The 20,151-nt window shown below is 39.5% G+C and overlaps 1 protein-coding gene across 1 annotated transcript; it reads left to right on the forward strand.

The window, feature by feature from the left end:
* Window positions 1-3,235: 3,235 nt before the first annotated feature.
* Window positions 3,236-11,168, forward strand: LOC139445441 (uncharacterized). The gene is made up of 6 exons (XM_071226588.1): window positions 3,236-3,244; window positions 6,723-7,029; window positions 8,425-8,512; window positions 9,235-9,403; window positions 9,754-9,831; window positions 11,046-11,168. Exons 1-6 carry the CDS (start codon window positions 3,236-3,238, stop codon window positions 11,166-11,168), a joined length of 774 nt encoding a protein of 257 aa, XP_071082689.1.
* The last annotated feature ends 8,983 nt before the right edge of the window (window positions 11,169-20,151 follow it).

Genomic DNA, 20,151 nt, shown 5'->3' on the forward strand with positions numbered 1-20,151 from the left:
TCAGTATGTATCAGTATGTATCAGTGTGTATCAGTATGTATCAGTGTGTATCAGTGTGTATCAGTATGTATCAGTGTGTATCAGTATGTATCAGTGTGTATCAGTATGTATCAGTGTGTATCAGTATGTATCAGTGTGTATCAGTGTGTATCAGTATGTATCAGTATGTATCAGTGTGTATCAGTGTGTATCAGTATGTATCAATGTGTATCAGTGTGTATCAGTGTGTATCAGTATGTATCAGTATGTATCAGTATGTATCAGTGTGTATCAGTATGTATCAGTATGTATCAGTATGTATCAGTGTGTATCAGTATGTATCAGTGTGTATCAGTATGTATCAGTATGTATCAGTATGTATCAGTGTGTATCAGTATGTATCAGTGTGTATCAGTATGTATCAGTGTGTATCAGTATGTATCAGTATGTATCAGGATGTACTTGTACAAGTATAACTATGTACGTCAGTATGTATAGATGCTGTGTCTGTATGTATGCAGGTGAGAAGACTACATTCAGAACCGGATCTTACGCCACTTGTTACATCCGGGTAACAACGTCTTTGTGAAAAGTGCAGTGATGACGATATATTGACCCCCATCGTTGTGGTGCAAAAAACAATGTTTTACGACGTCAATTTGTTAAGAAAATATACCTAGCAGATAGTTATTAGCCCAAATACACAGAAACATCCTCAATATCAAACATGGTACTTATCTATATGCAAACTACCTCATCCAGCATTGTGATACCGACGTTAATAGAAGGAACTGTTGTTTATGTTGTTTCTGACGCTGTCTGTGATGTTAAAATATTGTATTAATTATTTTTGTTTATTCTGATACGTACGAACATGGGTACCCATAGGGACATTATTTGTTAATATTTGTGATTATTTAAATACAACTTGGTTTGTGTAAGTATATAGTAGATATTTGTGTTTCATGGTTCTCTCTTCAACGCAGTATGTATGCATGACTCTCAGAACTATATAATCTTCTGAGAACTTCGTACATATGTATTTGTTATGTGTAGATGTATTTGTTATGTGTAGATGTATATATAATATATTTGAATAAACAAAGACTGCTAATGTGCGTAATTGGTTGATTGATGTGTTTCTTCTCGTCTTTTGTCAAAGTTCTCGTCAATCTGTCACACCCTTCGACATTCCGTCAGTCCTCGACATTTTGTCACACCCTTCGGCATTTCTTAAATGTCCTCGGCATTCTGTCACACCCTTCGGCATTTTGTCACACCCTTTGGCATTCTGTCACACCCTTCGACATTCTGTCACACCCCTCGTCATTCTGTCGGTCCTCGACATTTTGTCACACCCTTCGTCATTTCTAAAATGTCCTCGGCATTCTTTCACACCCCTCTTTATTCTGTCACATCCCTCGTCATTCTGTTACAGTCTCGGCCATTTTGTCATTTTTCGCCATTCTGTCACAGTCATTGTTTTTGTCACTCTGAAATAGTACGTTAATTCCACATTGGCACAAGGCGTGGAGTTATTTTGCCGTTCTCGCAAGAAATATATATATATATATCAAACACGTTAAATCAGGAAAAAATTAAACATGCCAAAGACAAAAAAAAACCTCACATGTGGTCGTGAAGGGTCATCCGTGTGCAATGTTTAAAACATTGTCTGGAAAGTTACAATGTGAAGTAATAAACATTAGCGGAGAAATCTTTGCCGTCTACGTCACTATCTCAAGCACAGCAGCCGTAAAGATTAGTACGGTGTGTGTCAATCACTGGCCTGAATGAGTGCACGACACCTGCCCATGGTTACAAGAATCCAGAGGATGAAACCTTGTGGAATGGCAACCGCTTCTTTCCGAAGAACATCACGTAATTGCTGCGGTCATGTGGCTTTGATTGACGTTGACGTAAACGACAGTCTCTCTCATCCCACAGTTGCTCAATTACCCATAGGTGTTGAGATCCGGTGACCTTGACCTTTATGTTCCGAACACCCAGAAAATGAGTACAGACACGTTGTGTGTGGTCATGCTGAAAAATGGCACCTGATGCTTGCAAGAGCCGGGGTAGAATAGGTCTTCTGCAACCCATGCTTGACAAAAAGGTGACTATGCTTGTCGTAAAAGGCGACTAACGGGATCGGGTGGTCAGGCTCGCTGACTTGGTTGATGCATGTCATCGTATCCCAATTGCGTGGATCGATGCTCATGATATTAATCACTGGATTGCCTGGTCAGACTCGATTATTTACAAACCGACGGTAAACAACAAACAAAGGAAAAGAAAACGTGTTAGCTGAATGATAAATGAAAACCACATGAGTCATTAATTTGCCCAAGAAACACATGACAAATTCCAAAACTGATCTTACCACTATCAAAGACAATAAAACTTGATCAGTCAAAACGAACACGTAGAAAATATATATCAATGTAGCTGTGCAACATGGACCTAAGACATTATACAGTGGAGAGTATGTTTGAAATTCAATGATGAAGGGAAGAGGAATGTGGATTAAAGTCGCGTTCAAGATTATAGTCTGGTAGGTAATTTTAGGTATCGACGTTTACTACAATATCTGAAAAACTATTGGACCTACTCCAGTCAAAGTTGGTATGAGATTACACAGTTGAACCAATCAACTCAACTCGAAAGGGTGCACGGGAATCACGCACGCACGAATACGGTGTTAGCGTTGGGCGTCTCAACGTGCGTGATTCCCGTGCACCCTTTCGAGTTGAGTTGATTGGTTCAACTGTGTCATGTGACCCCGTGACGCAGGGGTAGCATTATGCAGATGGCAGTTTCAATGAATGCTCGTTCCACCCGTGACGAACAGGTCTGGTTGTTGATGAAATACAGTGATAGCTAAATAACAGATTTTTTGTTCATGCACCGATTGTCTTTAAATGTAACATCCAGTTATGTATGACTGTTTAATAATCTCATACTAACTTTGACTGGAGTAGGTACAACTGCTACTTGTACTAGTCCGGTCTTACGTCAGTTTCATAGTGCCAGCCTTTGAGAAAACATGCCGCAGTTTATCATGAATACCCCACCAAGACACAGTTTGCTTACTCCGAGCCGACCACGTTTATTTCACTTTATGTCGAGCGCCAGACAGAGTAATGCAATACCCGCAAGAACACAATATTAAGGCTTCGGGGTAATTTATGCTGAATTAAAGAGTTATCGGATTGCACGTTAAGGCATTTGATTCCTGCAGGGGGCGCAATAAACTATGGGACAGGTAATCTTTTTGACATTTGAAAGCACATGACACATGACGCTGTGAGCACATGACACAGCGGCATGGGTCGGGTTTGAACCTTTTGTCCTTTGAAGTTGGACGCTGACGCGTGAGATTGGCTTCCAAGGAGAATATGTTAAAAATATAGGCATGCTTGTGACATATATTTGTGAATCAGATCGGATCACGTATAACGATATCCGATGAAGACATTTAAATATCACGATTTTATTTTGAATAAATAGAACGGTATTTATGTTGTGTTTCCTGAGTGTGTGGGCGTGTTGGTCTGTGGGAGTGTTACCTCTAGTTCTCTGATTACTCAAATATACGGTTCAACATACAATCATTATAAGTATGAAACCAGTACATTTGTCATGTCGGTAAATGAAAAAGGGTAACACAACATGAAACCTCGATGAAAACTGGTGACGCGTCATGGAGTTTGTAAACGTCATCACGTGTTTATGTTAAAAAGTGTGTCTATGACGTAAGGAGACAAGCACCTCGGAGTGTTTATGACGTAAGGAGACATGCAGCTTGGTGTGCCTATGACGTAAGAAGACGTGGAGTTTGGTGTGTTTATGACGCAAGAATACGTGGAGCTTGGTATGTTTATGACGTAAGGAGTCATGCAGCTTGGTGAGTTTATGACGTAAGGAGTCATGCAGCTTGGAGTGTTTATGACGTAAGGAGTCATGCAGCTTTGTGTGTTTATGATGTAAGGAGTCATGCAGATTGGTGAGTTTATGACGTAAGGAGTCATGCAGCTTGGTGTGTTTATTATGTAAGAATACGTGGAGCTTGGTATGTTTATGATGTAAGGAGTCATGCAGCTTTGTGTGTTTATGACGTAAGGAGTCATGCAGCTTGGTGTGTTTATGACGTAAGGAGTCATGCAGCTTGGTGTGTTTATGACGTAAGGAGTCATGCAGATTGGTGAGTTTATGACGTAAGGAGTCATGCAGCTTGGTGTGTTTATGACGTAAGGAGTCATGCAGCTTGGTGTGTTTATGACGTAAGGAGCCATGCAGCTTGGTGTGTTTATGACGTAAGGAGTCATGCAGCTTGGTGTGTTTATGACGTAAGGAGACGTGCAGCTTTGTGAGTTCATGACGTAAAAAAAGACAAGCATGTTTAATCTCGCGGCGCGTTTATGTTGCAAAGTTGTTTTATTTTGCGTTATTTTTTGTTTGTATTATTTTATTGTAAATATATGTATGTAACACATTTACCCCGAAAAGGAATGTAAAAGTAACCACAATGCAATGTGGCCATTTCTATCATGAGTAAAATACGACATCACATAAGGTGATCCCAGTCAACCTTTGGTTACAGAATGTGCAGGACGCAGCCAGGAATTTCTGCATGCCACGATATTAGGAGAAGAAACTGATTTACTATGTCCATAATACTGGGGGCACTGCCCGAGCTCTGGGCAGTCCCACAGCGTTAAAACAAAGTCGAAAATATCTAATAACATTTCTAATAAATCATTTGATAAGAACGTCCAATAGGTTACAATGTGGCTATATTGTGTTGTACCTCGAGTCACACTTACCAAGCTGATCACAACAAGTGAAGAACAAAGTATAAACTAGATAACGTCGCGTCTAACAAGTCTCGGGGACGTCGACAACGGAGGCACGCTGCAGTGTATAGTTCACGTCAACGCCGTCATCTTTCACCTCTATTACAGGGTAGGCCCGACGGTTCATATCTTTGATTGGTTCTTCACAAAACATAACGGTGCAACAGTTTCGACTGATATATTCTCTACACTACAGGTATAGAACAGGTGTAATTGGAAACTGCAGGTACCGTTATCTTTATCACGATGTTGTATTTAACACCAGGTTCGTGTCAAGTTTATCAGTTTAGTTATTATCCTACTACATGTAGAATTCTGTTCCGGCGAGGAAACGTGATACGTATGTATATTCTTTTTTTTTTAAAACATCTACAAAATAGGAACGTGTTGAAGTTATAAAAGAACTTTGTAAAAAAGTCTTTATCATATTTTGATATGAATATGCTTTTTATATAGTGTTGTCACTATTGTCACATTATTTCCTTCTCTGATTTTGATCTTTTTCAATGTAGTGATATTTGAGTTTGCAATGAACGATAAGGATATTCAGACTACTTTGATGTTCTCGTTAAGAAGCCAGTCTGTCTATACAGATTCATACATAGTGACAATTTTCTTCAGATGTATTGTTTGGGCGTTGGACGATTAAATTCCTTTCTCTCTTCGCGCTTAATGTAGTTGTGTGCATTTGTTGACAATGCTTAGTGTTGACATTGAAATATATTAAAAGTGAAGCGTGACTATCATGTGATACATGTTGCTTGATAATACCAAGCCGAACTTATTCCTTCAAACTCAGTTGTAACGCGTGAGTATTTCGTGCAAGATATAGTGCATTTTATTTATGCCTTTTAATTTCAATACGTTTTAGTTTTTGTTTGTAGACGACTGTATATATTTAATTTTGGGTGTGAATAATTCGAGTGCATTAACTTATACAATAATTATTACAAAAAACGTCATTCTGGCATATCCTTTTTCACTTGATATAGTTACCTTTGTATCACTCCAATTATATGTATTTCATTCAGTTACTGCAAAACCTTTGTATTCGTTTATGAAATAAGAATATATTCTATGGTATGCAAATAACATACATCACACTAATCTAGGGTTTGGTCAGTTTTTCTTAAGATAGAGAATACCTACTTTGTAAGTAAATGTTTTTTAAGTAGCAAAATGTGGCACAAGTGAAATAATACCAGTTCGCAATGATCCAGTCGGAATCGTAAAATGTTTCATGATAATGAAAAGGGTTTTGTTGCTTTGATACATATTATGTGGTGTCCACATTTGACTTGGTATAACATTATCTTTGTCTGTAATGAGATTTATATCATTATATATATATATATAAATATACATATATATGTGTGTGTGTGTGTGTGTGTGTGTGTGTGTGTGTGTGTGTGTGTGTGTGTGTGTGTGTGTGTGTGTGTGTGTGTGTGTGTGTGTGTTCTTCTAACATCAATACTTAAACGACAATGATCTCTATGTTGGTCTATTTTATGTTGTTATCAATTAAGTATCATCACCCGTTTTTTCAATAGGGAGTGAGGATGCTTTTACGCTGCTTTTAGCAATAGTCCTGCAATACCAATGCGGGAGTCACTATATATTGGCTTTACACACTTTACCCATGAGAGGAATCGAACCCGGGCCAACAGTGTTAAACACTGCTGCCCCCCTCCACAAAACTACCCCCACCCTGCACCTTAACGTCATTGTGTTAAAGCAAGGGCTTTCAAATTTGATGTACCTTGAGCCTTGTTTGTGTCATGCAACCTATTTAGGGTTGGTGTTTTGAACGATCACAGCATACCATGTTTACATTATGACAGATATGATCGAGTTTTCAAGACAACCATCTGATCGTCGGACACATAGACCCATTCTCCAACTACGTTAACTATGTCATCATCACCATCATCATCATCAACAACAAAAACAACCACAACAACAACTACAACAACAACCACAACAACACCAATGTCCACCTTACCCCCCTGCCCCGTCCCCAAGGCGGTGAAGAACGCCCAGCCCCCTACCATCTTTGGTGATGGATCTACCGCGGAGTACTCGTGTGCTTTTGGCTTCACGATGTCCGGCTCCTCGAGGGTCTACTGCGACAGGACAACTCTACAGTGGATGGGCAAGCCGCCCTCCTGCACCCTGATTACACACCCAACTCACTGTGAGTAACATAACTAACGTCGTCCAGGGTGGATTGGGTGACGTCTGGCTGGGTATTGGGTGACCGGTACACACGTTTGTTGTAGAGGTGTCTAGCTGGCTTTTGGGTGACCGGTTCACACGCTTGTTGTAGAGGTGTCTAGCTGGGTATTGTGTGACCGGTACACTCGCTTGTTGTAGAGGTGTCTAGCTGGAATTGGGTGACCGGTACACACGCTTGTTGTAGAGGTGTTTCGTTGGGATTGGGTGACCGGTACACACGCGTGTTGTAGAGGTGTCTAGCTTGCTATTGGGTGACCGGTACAAGCGCTTGTTGTAGAGGTGTCTAGTTGGGATTGGGTGACCGGTTCACATGCTTGTTGTAGGGGTGTCTGGCTGGGATTGGCTTACCGGTACACTCGCTTGTTTTAGAGGTGTCTAGTTGGCATTGGGTGACCGCTACACACGCTTGTTGTAGAGGTGTCCAGCTGGGATTGGGTGACCGGTACACGCGCTTGTTGTAGAGGTGTCTAGATGGGACTGGGTGACCGGTTCACACGCTTGTTGTAGAGGTGTCTAGTTGGGATTGGGTGACCGGGACACACGCGTGTTGTAGAGGTGTCTAGCCGGGAGTGGGGGACTGGTACACTCGCTTGTTTTAGAGGTGTCTGGCTGGGATTGGGTGACCGGTACACACGCTTGTTGTAGAGGTGTCTGGCTGGGATTGGGTGACCAGTACACACGCTTGTTGTAGAGGTGTCTAGCTGGGATTGGATGACCGGTACACACGCTTGTTGTAGAGGTGTCTGGCTCGGATTGGGTGACCGGTTCACACGCTTGTTGTAGAGGTGTCTAGTTGGAATTGGGTGACCGGTTCACACGCTTGTTGTAGAGGTGTCTAGCTGGGATTGGGTGACAGGTACACTCGCTTGTTGTAGAGGATTCTAGCTGGGATCGGGTGACCGGTACACACGCTTGTTGTAGAGGTGTCTACCTGGGATTGGGTGACCGGTACACTCGCTTGTTGTAGAGGTGTCTAGCTTGGATTGGGTGACCGGTACACATGCTTGTTGTAGAGGCGTCTAGTTGGAATTTGGTGACAGGTACACTCGCTTGTAGTAGAGGTGTCTGACTTGGATTGGGTGACCGGTACACACACTTGTTGTAGAGGTGTCTGGCTGGGATTGGGTGACCGGTACACACGCTTGTTGTAGAGGTGTCTAGCTTGGGTTGGGTGACCGGTACAATTCTATTCGTTATGCATACAAGTCCAAGTATGCTGTAGATTGTCTCCATTTACTTGTTAAGATTTCTTTTCCCATTCGTTTTCTTGTCAACTAAAATGAAGATTTTAAAATGCAATTATTAGTAAGGAAATTCTAAGGAGTTTTCTAAATTGCAAAACAATTTGCTTCAGATCCTGTGTGGGCCTACGGTCTGATTGCCGGCCTGCTGGGGTTGATAGCTTTGACCTTCATCGTCTGTCTCCTGGCCATTTGCTGCGGGTGAGTGGCTCGGTGATGCTTTACACAGAAGGGCTTCCAAATTAAATAATGTCATTTCAAATATATGTCAATAAATTCGGGAATACCCCTTTCATGAACATAAAAAACTCTACTAAAAACATTATACGGTTCCGACTGTATCATCTGAATGTGTTTTTACACTATCAAATAGTGTTGATACCAGATGTTCGCGAAAAAGTCAAGTCAGCTGTTCACTTGAAAAGAACACGGGAACATAGTCACGGTACAAGTCAATGTTGGGATTTGCAACGGCAACTCTTCAGTCCATGCCCCTGGCATGGCACTTTATTTTTAAAGTAAAACATAATAAAACAAGATTGAGAGATTCGGAACTGAAAGATATTCCTTTGATATGATTATGATTGATTGAAATGGCCTTCACACATGATACCATAAGAGGAGTTGAACCCCGCCTTCAGGGTGACGGGCAAACGATGTTTGCCCACCACCCGCAGTGGATATGAACACGTCTAGCATGTGATAAACGCTATATTGCAGCGTGTCCAACCTGACTTTGGCTCCCATAGCTACTTCATGATTTATAAGTACTGCTGAGGAAATGTGGTCCATTTTCCAGTCCAGTCACGATATTGCACAGTCAACCGCCTGTGTCATCGTTTATTAATGAAACCAGATTTAGAAATTTGAAGTTATGAATTGTCATATAATAAAGTTATGCAAATAGAATCGTTTTCTCACAGGTGGTGTCCCAACAGTGTTTCTCCGCTAGGTGGCTCTGCTTCCGGTTCCGGTTTGTGCTGCCGGAAATCCAAACGTCGGCGACGTCGTTCTTTCTCGTCGCAAGATGATGTCAGAATGACGGATGTCGAGAACAATGGCGTCTACTACGTGCCCGCACCTCGACAATATGTAAGTTAAATTCATACAACCATGACATATTTATTAGTAATTAGGCCTTTTAATTTGTGGTTGGTTTACAAAATATAGGGCCTGATATTATTTAATGCAGGTGGTCGAAAATTGTTTGTTATTTTCAAAATTCAACTTCTAAATTACTGCTGCTGCTAATAAATGAGAAAGGTGTTTTAACATGGCAAGATACCTAAAGATAATTGATTGGGTTATTTTTTATGAATCTCGTGTTCGGTATCGTAAACAAACTGAACAAATATATCGCCTTATATTTGCTTTTTACATTCTGCATTGCACTAATTTTTGTGAGTGCAATGAATCATTATATTGGTTTTTCTGTCTTGCAGACAAACAACTCGCAACACGTACAGAAAACAGTCCGCCACCTTGTAGTTTCAGAGCCACATAGAGGCCAGCCCAACATGGTGAATATTCTAAAAATATTTTAAGATTTCAAATTTGTGTATGCATTGTCAACGCCTCCTTGAAATGGTTTCTCTCAAATATCATATTTTGTGAGAAAAATAAGTCCTGCCACTGGTGGATCAGGATATCCTTACCTTTTCGCGAACAGCTGGTGTCATCACTATTTGATAGTCAATTACAAAAAACATTCTCATGATAAAGTCGGAATTGTACAATGGACTCTGCCTTTAGTAAAGATTTCTTATGAATATGGAAATGGTTATGTCGCTTTTATTTTGAGAAACGTTTCACTACACCATCTAGCAGCAATGAATTCTGTAATTGATATTTTAACCTTAATTTAACGAATAGCAGAAATGTAGTTTCTTATGTCAAGGTTAGAACGAAAATCATATTGTAGGTAAGGCGTTGGAGTGGCGTCTTGTCTTTGGATATGTAACTCATGACGCTTGCTTGTAACGGTGTACAAATCTAAACAAGAATGTCGCTACGATCGCTACAGTTGTTATGAAGTGAACATCCGCGTTTTTTGTGATTCAGTTATCCATAACATAATTCTCATCACTTTTTCCTTTAGCTCCAAATAGGGTGTTGACGATTAATAATAAAATATGTGTGTTTAACCCTTATTAGGGACACAGCTATAGGTAATTTTGATTCAGTAATTCTCACTGAGCATTATAAAGTGCCAAAAGAAAGTATACATCAGTGTCCGTGGCTATAAATGATACAAACAAGAAATGGTTTTTCGAAGTTGATGTATTTGGGTTTTTTAACCTGTTTCGGAGAATGTTTTCTGCCTAGTGATGTATTGATAACACTTGCAATTCCTTGGCCATAACCAACTTTCAAGTGCATACTTTCTTGCCAGGCAGATTATGTTTTGCGTCATGCTGATTGGCTACCCTCACATGTTCCAACATTGATTGCGAAGAGATCCATAGCAACGCGACAATAATGTCGCAATAATTGAAAATAATTTATAGTGTATGGCGTCACAAACGAGTTACTTGACGTTCCAAAAAAATGGGTAACTGATATAATGTCCACTAAATATCAGATGATTTTCCCCTATTTTCAGGAAAACGACCATGGGAAATACAATGAATTAATGTTGAAAGTTGGAACAATTAATTCCCCCGGGACAGATAATCCGTGACCTCTGTGGTACGTAGGTTGGTCTCCAAGTAATTCCTGTGTTTATGTTCTGCAGGTAATGGATGGCTATTACACATCGAACTCTTACGTTATGCCGGGGAAGGCCACACCGTCTCAGCATCCGAAGTGGATGCCCCATTCCCACCACATCCGTAACAACAATGACATCACCAGATAACGACAACGCCAATAAATCTAATCCATCCGTAATGTCAAAATACGCCGTCCACAGCATACCCACCTTTCCAATACAACGATGTCGTCATCAAAGGACTCCAATTCTACATGGAGTGTAGTAACAATGGCGAACTCCATCATCAAAATGTTTGTCACGTATAAGCAAAATGCTTGTATTTATTTCTTCTTAAATATGTTTAACAATTTTTAAGGTTACAACTTTTATAATACCAACCAGCTTAATAATTATGCGAGAAAACCACAAATTGTTTCCCTGTCCGACCATCGCACTGAATCAAGTGCGAGAAACAACCATGACAAATAATATCTATGTGGCCCCGGTACTCCAGTGTGTGACTTTTCATGTAAACTGTATTAATCGTTTGACATTTTATTATTTTACAAAAAGTACTTATGAAAAATAGAACGTATAAATATGTGTTACCATGCATTTACGAATCATATCGACCCTATACCTTCACAAAATAAATAAATATTGAAGGATCGAATTTTCTTTATATTCTTATTTATTTAATACATTTAAATTGTATTATTTTGATTCACCCCTTTGCATTTTTCTAATGCTTCTTTGTATATGTGTGTCAGTGTTGAGATTTACATTCACCTTTATTGAATCATAGCTTTGCAATGGGAATGTAATAATCGGTTTCTTTTAATGTATTTATAGAAGTATAGACATCATTTGATATTTTACAAGATACACAGAATGTTGCGGATATTTTTTTAATGTTATTTATTACATTTGTATTCCATGAAATGTTGTACATGTGTGTGTAATTATGTCATGCAGTAACGTAAATTACACTTTAATTTAGTGTAAGATTAAAGACCTGTATTTGTATGCCATACAAACAACAAACGACAATGATAAATCCAGGACATTGTTTTCAATATTAGTATCGGTATTTTTTTAATATACACATAAGGCAGGGCACTACATGATATACATGACTACAAAAACATTGTATAAAGAACATGTAGATATAACTCTTGTTAACATTTTTAGACAATTAACAGTTTAACGTTTGAACTTAATTTGAATGCAATGTAAAATACGTTGTGGTCGACTCTATACCTATGCTCGTTGAAGGTTTATTCCTAGATTGAAACTCTACCTGATGTTTACAGGTTGTCGACCTGGCACGTTAACCTTGAAAATAATATTCGACGATAACAAATTACAAAACTATAAATAAAAATATATGTTTTAAATTATTTTGTAAAGCCACTTACCTTTGAACTATTTTCGTTACATGATCATAGACATAAGCTTTTTCTGTTATTTGTTAGGCAATTTTAACCTGTGTAACGTTATCAAGTGGATTGCACACTGGGCGTCTGAAACATCGATTATAAAACACAGTTTAGGTTCACTGTGATAAATGTGGAATTAATGTTGAAGGAAAAACAAAATTAATTGGTAAAAAATGAATTCTTTTTAAAAGATATTAAAATTTACAGACACGTCTGAAAGCATGAAAAAATATGTACTGATAAAGGGTAGATGCAGCTAACGACCAAACTATTCGGTAAAACTAGAACTGCAAAGCTGAAAGTGTATATATTACCGACTTGTAGGTAGATAGAGAATCTCACCCGAGTGTCTTTTGATATCAAATATATCAACACGAGTTGATAAAAGTGGAAAAATCCGAGGCTTATCTATCACCCAATATCATTCTTTCAACTTTTTTTCAATTTGTAGACAGTAATTAGCAGTGTCTTCAGTGTAAAAAGTACTGCAAACTACTTCAGTAGCAGAGCCATTCGTGATGCCATTTGATTGTGACGTCATGGTAACCAGTGACGTCACAATGGTCTGCAAAGCATTGTGATGTAATTTCATTGCAGCAATATCTACAGTGTAGATATCGCTTGATCTGATCCAAGCGATATCTCCTGTGGGAGCCAGTTTTGGATGATAAATCTCATTCTCATCTTGTCACCTGTGTGAAAAAACTATATTGCCAACTTTACTTTTGAGACAACAATTCCTGATTCAATGTTCACATTGTAGCAATACTAAACTATGTAAATAAAGCGACCAAACCCTTCCATGTCCAATAGAAACATCTACGCATAGCAGAGTCGATGGTGCCTCAGGCAGCCTATCTGGAGATAGAGCGAGATACATTCATTTCCTGTGTATTACCTGTCTTAACCTCTACAAACTCTCTCACTCTATGTTGGTATTTTACCTGCGTTAATCTGATATAAATGCGATGTAACTGAACTCCTGTTGAGACCAGCGTAAACACAAACCCTTACTGGGCCAACTTCTATTATTCACATCGTCACCCGTCAAAAAGTGACGATGATGATAATCAGTATTGGATACATGCAAACTATATTTTTTAAGGCCTACCTTTAGGCCTACGAAAGAGACCGTCTTGACGAGAAGTTGTGGTACTGTATTCTAAAGGTGCTCGTTTTTTTAATAATGATATAGAAAGATTTATGTATCAAAACTGTGTTTATTTATTCATTGTGAATAACTAGAAAAAAACACTGTCTGGGGTATAAAAGTGACATAATATAGCTTAATAATGTAGAAACAATGTACCTTAAGGCTGTCATAGCAATTGGATGTGTAAGTTTGATGCTAACTGTCTCTTTCCTTCACCACTCATTTATGTTTGTTTACCAAGCTGGATTCATTCGAAGCTTCTACGAGGATTAAGAGGAGACTTATTTATTGCTGTATAATAAATTTTTAAATATGTGTATCCATTTGTGTAATTGATATAATAAAATCGTTCATAAGAAACAGATTTACAATGATTATTTGGATATGCATATGTACATGGATCTTTGCTATAATAGAACAAGTCATGGCGTACATAAGCATAGTAATCCTATATGGGCTATGATTAATGTCTTGAGTTTATTCGGCAAATATTAAGTGCCAATGAGCACATTTCGCACTGAAAACGATAAAGAAATGTAGAAATATGCCTTGAAAGCAAAGCATTGTGGTCTTTTCTTTATTCATCAGACATCCTTGTTAAATAGAAAGTTTGGTTCCAGGTTGAAATATAGTGCAGAAGGTGTTTTTGTGCACTTGCAAAATTGTCGTAAAAATGGCTACCAAAACGGTCACTAGGTCATAGGGGAAGTAAGTATTTAATGTTTGGGGTTCTGACAACCGGAAACAATCACATCTTCAATGTAAGATTCCCAAAACACCAAAGTATGCTCAGGCCACATTTACTCTGATGCAAGAACGACGCCAAATGAGTGACAAGAAAAGTGACATTGCTTGGCTTTTTGTTAAGGCCCTGACAAGGCTGAAATGTCGAAATAATGATGATCAAATCAACACAGTCTCAGGACATGGATGAGCAACGGCTAGACAAGAACCAAACCCCAGAGTTTGGTTATAATAACGGCATGGTCAGCCTACAATCACTTGATAAGCAGAGAAATGCCAATCACTAGTATCAGTACCCCTCCACTGAATCCTGCAGGAACACATGAATGGCAGTGTTCCTGCAGGATTCAGTGGAGGGGTACTAGGAACACATGAATGGCAGGACACGTGAAGATTCCGGGGTAGAATAGGTCTTCAGCAACCCATGCTTGCCGTAAAAGGTAACTATGTTTGTCGTAAAACTGAGGCGACTAACAGGATCGGGTGGTCAGGCTCGCTGACTTGGTTGATGCATGTCATCGATCCCAATTGCGTGGATCGATGCTCATGATATCAATCACTAGATTGTCGTGTCCAGACTCGATTATTTACAGACCGCCGTCATATAGCTGGAATATTGCTGAGTGTGGCGCTAAACAACAAAACAACCAACCAACATGAATGGCAGACACTATTAATTGTGTTGAAGAATGTCCAGGGCATCTCAACCAAAACATCGCAACCATTCGACTGTTATCACCCTTGACAGGGGACTACACAAACCAGCAAAGCAGCTACAGAAGTCTCGAAATGACTGCTAGCACCTCCTTCTCCGACCTGGAGAACTCCATACAGTTATGGCTCAGCTCCGTACTATACGATCTTCCATAGAAAACAGTGGAATAGATAGGTCTAGGACTGAGGCGGGCCTATATGGGCCAGTAACAGTCAAGCAGAGTTTGGATGGGAAACATGTGAAACGGCTGAGCCAGGCTCATCTGATAACATTGCAGGCATTGTTCGTGCTGTATGTTGGCTCACACACAGACAAAGGATGGGATTAAAGCATATCTTGCATGATAACTACTCAACCATCCTCTAACTTTGGAAAAGAATTAGTTGTTGCGTAGAGTGACAATTGAAATCTGAAGCCTGTCACCACGATTCACATATTTTCTCCGGACACAGGTGTGTTACTTTTAGCATTATATAGATCTATGCCAGGACAGATGTTTTGGTTCAGGCAAACAAGAGAAACGTAGAATAATCAAACTAAAGCCAATTTTCACATTACTAGGACCAAACAAGGCCGCTGCATTACCTGTATTCATGCATTTTCTGGAGTAGGCATTACTGGAAGGTTTTCAGGAAATGGAAACAGTTATGCTGGAGGGCATTACAGAATTTGACTGATGAAACATTACATGCATTTGAACAACTTGGTTCCACAGTTTGGCCCCCTGATCAATCACTCTGGCTGCTCTAGAGAAGCATATTTGTAAATTGTATGTTCCACAACTTTGATTGTGTTCCAAAAGCACTCTGGTTGGTGTTCACGAAGAAACAAGCAAATGCAGAAAATCTTCCACCGATGTCTTCAGCATTGAAACTAGCCATGCTGAGATCACATTTCCAAGCATATATCTGGCATAACGCCATTTGTGCTACCATTGATCTTTCTCCTCCAGAAAGGTATGGCTGGTTTCAAACCTGTCACCACAACCCTTCCTCACGCTCCTGTGGCGATCAATCATCTGGCGCAGAGTGAAGGCCAGACTTTATGGCACAAGAACAGCCCCCCCCCCCCCCCCTTCCCTCCTGCACTGAAATGTGTGCATGATCATTAGCTGACTCTTGTGAAAATGACTTCAGCATTCAGTTCAGCGATTCAGACACTGACAGTGATAGTGATGGATGAGAAACATTCAAGCCATCAAAGTGATTGTTACCAGTCAAATTTTGGCGCGAGCATCTTGGATTTAGGGTTAAAATAGCTTTTGCATTCAATTTCCGATTGGAACCAATTTGTGCATTTAACTCCGGAAAATATTAAACACCACAGAATATATGATTTGCTTTAATAAAAAAAAACGAAACCAATAAAATTTACAAAAATATCATATTTGGTCAAATGTGTCATTAATCTCATCACAGCAAACATATGAGTATGTATTCATATGTTGTGATGCATCGGCTATTGGTTCGTTGTTATATAAAATGACATGATAACTGACCTGTCACCCATGTCTTCACACAATGCCATGTGCACCGGCCTGTCCCGTGAAGGTCGTTGATGGGTATTCCTGTAAAGCCGTTAAAGTAGCAGGAAATCGCACACAAAAAGAAGCTCAAATGACGTGAACTTTAAAGATCACATTATTCATACTATAGACAATGTCCTCATGATCTCATTATCAGGATGTTTGTTTGTTATTTTGCGCCACAGTCAGAAATATTCTGCTATATAACAGCGATCAGTAAATACAGAAACTAAACCGGGGCGCGAGAAAAGATATTTTATCATGATCGACAATCCAGACCGTTGGGCGCGATGACACACAGCCGGCAAGCCACAGAGCTGACCACCCGATACCCATTTTAGCCGATTCTCGTGACAAGCAAAATAAAAATAGTGGCACACCAGATGCACAGTCATGAATATTAGTTAACAAGTGGAAATTCTAAAATATTCTGAGCAATCATTTTCTCTTTTGGAGTAATATTCCGCGCTGGACTATGTTAAGTGCGTGTACACGCAGTACAAGTGAACTCACATTAACTCGAAGGCATGGAGACCATCGAATACATGTCGATCTATCCCAGTCAAACGGAGTATCAATACTTGGCCTGAAAATAATTCTTTCTGGACAAGACAGTCCAGTGATTGATAGTATGAGCAATCGGGGTACGATGACACAACCAAGTCCCCGAGCCTGACAATCTAGTCCATTAAGTCGCCTCTTCAACCAACCTTTACTCAACCTTCAATCAACCTTTACTCAACCTTTACTCAACCTTCAATCAACCTGTTATCAACCTTTACTCAACCTTCAATCAACCTTTACTCAACCTTTACTCAACCTTTACTCAACCTTCAATCAACCTTTACTCAACCTTCGATCAACCTTTACTCAACCTTCAATCAACCTGTACTCAACCTTCAATCAACCTTCAATCAACCTTCAATCAACCTTTACTCAACCTTCAATCAACCTGTACTCAACCTTTACTCAACCTTCAGTCAACCTTTACTCAAACTTCAATCAACCTTTACTCAACCTTCAATCAACATTCAATCAACCTGTACTCAACCTTCAATCAACCTTTACTCAACCTTCAATCATCTTTCAAACAGCCTTTACTCAACCTTTAATCAACCATTAATCAACCTTTAATCAACCTTTACTCAACCTTCAATCATCCTTAAATCAACCTTTACTCAACCGTCAATCATCATTTAATCAACCTTTAATCAACCTTTAATCAACCTTTAATCAACATTTAATCAACCTTTACTCAACATTCAATCATCCTTTAATCAATCTTCACTCAACCTTTACTCAACATTCAATCATCCTTAATTCAACCTTTACTCAACCTTTACTCAACCATTTATTCTTCAATCAACCTTTAATCAACCTTTAATCAACCTTTAATCAACCTTCAATCAACCTTCAATCTACCTTTAATCAACCTTCAATCAACCTTCAATCAACCTTCAATCAACCTTTAATCAACCTTTAATCAACCTTCAATCAACCTTTAATCAACCTTCAATCAACCTTCAATCAACCTTCAATCAACCTTCAATCAGCCTTTACTCAACCTTCAGTCAACACACACTTGCCGATGGGCTTGAACACTGACGGACATTATACATGGCACCTGCATACCCATCTCGCTTTATCCAATTAGCTAATTATTTCAAAATTCATTGTAGCATGACTAAATGTGAAATGCGTAAACATGTTTGTTTACTGCGTCAAAAATAAGAAAAAAGACCCTGCTTCTAAGTTTCCGTGACCCCGAGCTAAAATAATTATTTCTGAAAGAATACAACAAGGAACACGTGCATTCCTACACAATGGCAATTTGTCAGACACTATATCTTGTGTGACAACTTGAATATATCTTGTGTGGCATGTGACGTCACGGAGAGGTACACCCAACACTTGGCATTGTGTTGTGGACAGAAACATGATCGCACAAATAGCTTGCGACGACGTTCATACAATGTTTGGCCCTCACTCTATACTCCAATGAACTCACACAAAGTGAAGGTCAATTTTTATAAAAAAATTATCACAATTTCTCACCTCAAAAGATTCAGGCCTAGATCTAAACACAATTTTATTTAGTACGTGTGACTTCCTGTTTACACTGACAGCAATACAACAACCAGCTATATCGCGGAGTAAAATAGTTCCTCAAAAAGAGAGGTGACATGGGCGTATGGATACACAACTTGCTCTCCAGAAACATCTCACGCAGCACATGTGTTCAAATCATATCCTCATTAGATGAGAACGGTCTGTAAAGAACTACCTCAGAACTAAGTCAGTCACAATGACAGCGCGTCGTAATACATTTACATCAAGTACAAGACGTAAAAATGGCCGACATGTTAAACGTGACGGGAGAGATTTCCGAAGTTGTTGATGAACCTTTGGCGGTTACATGTGTTAGTCATCATTGATCAACTGGCCGATCATTGAAAGGTGAATAAAGATGCGTCAAAAAGACACAAAGGTAAATTCATAGATTGCTGGAGACGGTCAATGTCAGCCTAGGCACGGATCGAGTCGATACTACGATAGTTTAGATGTGCATTTCTTCGTTTGTTCATTAGGATGGGCCGTAGCGAGGATATTCGTGAACAATCTTGCAGTCACGCTCTCTGACATTTCTCAAAGTATACTGAAACGCTGAGACCAAGAATGAAGGTTCTAAATGATCTGAAAGAACGCTTATGCATGTTTTCGTGCTAGGGAATTCCCAGGGGTTTCCCCAGGAATGTGGAAGTAGTCCGTCAGTGTTTACGTCATTTCAAGAACACGGTCCGTGAAAAACGTATGAACGTCAAATTGTGTCGTTCATACACTTATGAACTTAAATTTCGCGGTCATGTGACCGACCTCTCGTCCAATGGAAAAGCCGTATATCGTGTAAACTTCAAATAACAAACCAACCAACCAACCTGCTTGTGAAGAAAGACGCACAGTTGTAAACTTTTTTAAATGTATACTTTCCTTTGCCCGGCCGTACATATATATATACGGCCGGGCAAAGGAAAGTATACATTTAAAAAGGTTTACAACTGTGCGTCTTTCTTCACAAGCAGGTTGGTTGGTTGGTTTGTTGTTTAACGCAGCACTCAGCAATATTCCAGCTATATGACGGCGGTCTGTAAATAATCGAGTCTGGACCAGACAACCCAGTGATTAATGTCATGAGCATCGATCCACGCAATTGGGATCGATGACATGCATCAACCAAGTCAGCGAGCCTGACCACCCGATCCCATTAGTCGCCTTTTACGACAAGCATAGTCACCTTTTACGGCAAGCATGGGTTGCTGAAGACCTATTCTACCCCGGAATCTTCTTGGGTCCACAAGCAGGTATTAATGTCTATGCATTGTTTAGATTTAGTTGTGTTGAAATCCAAATCACTTCTTTATTTATTACACAGACGGAAAAAGAAAGAATGCACTTGAAAGTGGATCACTTGTCTGAAAACAGTCGCAGAAACACTGAAAAGTTAAGGTCCAAAACACCACAATGATACCCGTATCAGATACATTACTATAGTCTAACGAACGCCTCCGTGGTCT

Source organism: Haliotis cracherodii, unplaced genomic scaffold, assembly GCF_022045235.1.
Source record: "Haliotis cracherodii isolate W230 unplaced genomic scaffold, xgHalCrac1.p SCAF_6, whole genome shotgun sequence".
NCBI lineage: Eukaryota > Metazoa > Mollusca > Gastropoda > Lepetellida > Haliotidae > Haliotis > Haliotis cracherodii.

Excerpts from the sequence above, each read along its gene's own strand:
- LOC139445441 (XM_071226588.1), top strand. Across the intron at positions 7,030-8,424 it reads GATTACACACCCAACTCACT|ATCCTGTGTGGGCCTACGGT; the intron begins GTGAGTAACATA and ends AATTTGCTTCAG. Across the intron at positions 8,513-9,234 it reads CTCCTGGCCATTTGCTGCGG|GTGGTGTCCCAACAGTGTTT; the intron begins GTGAGTGGCTCG and ends GTTTTCTCACAG.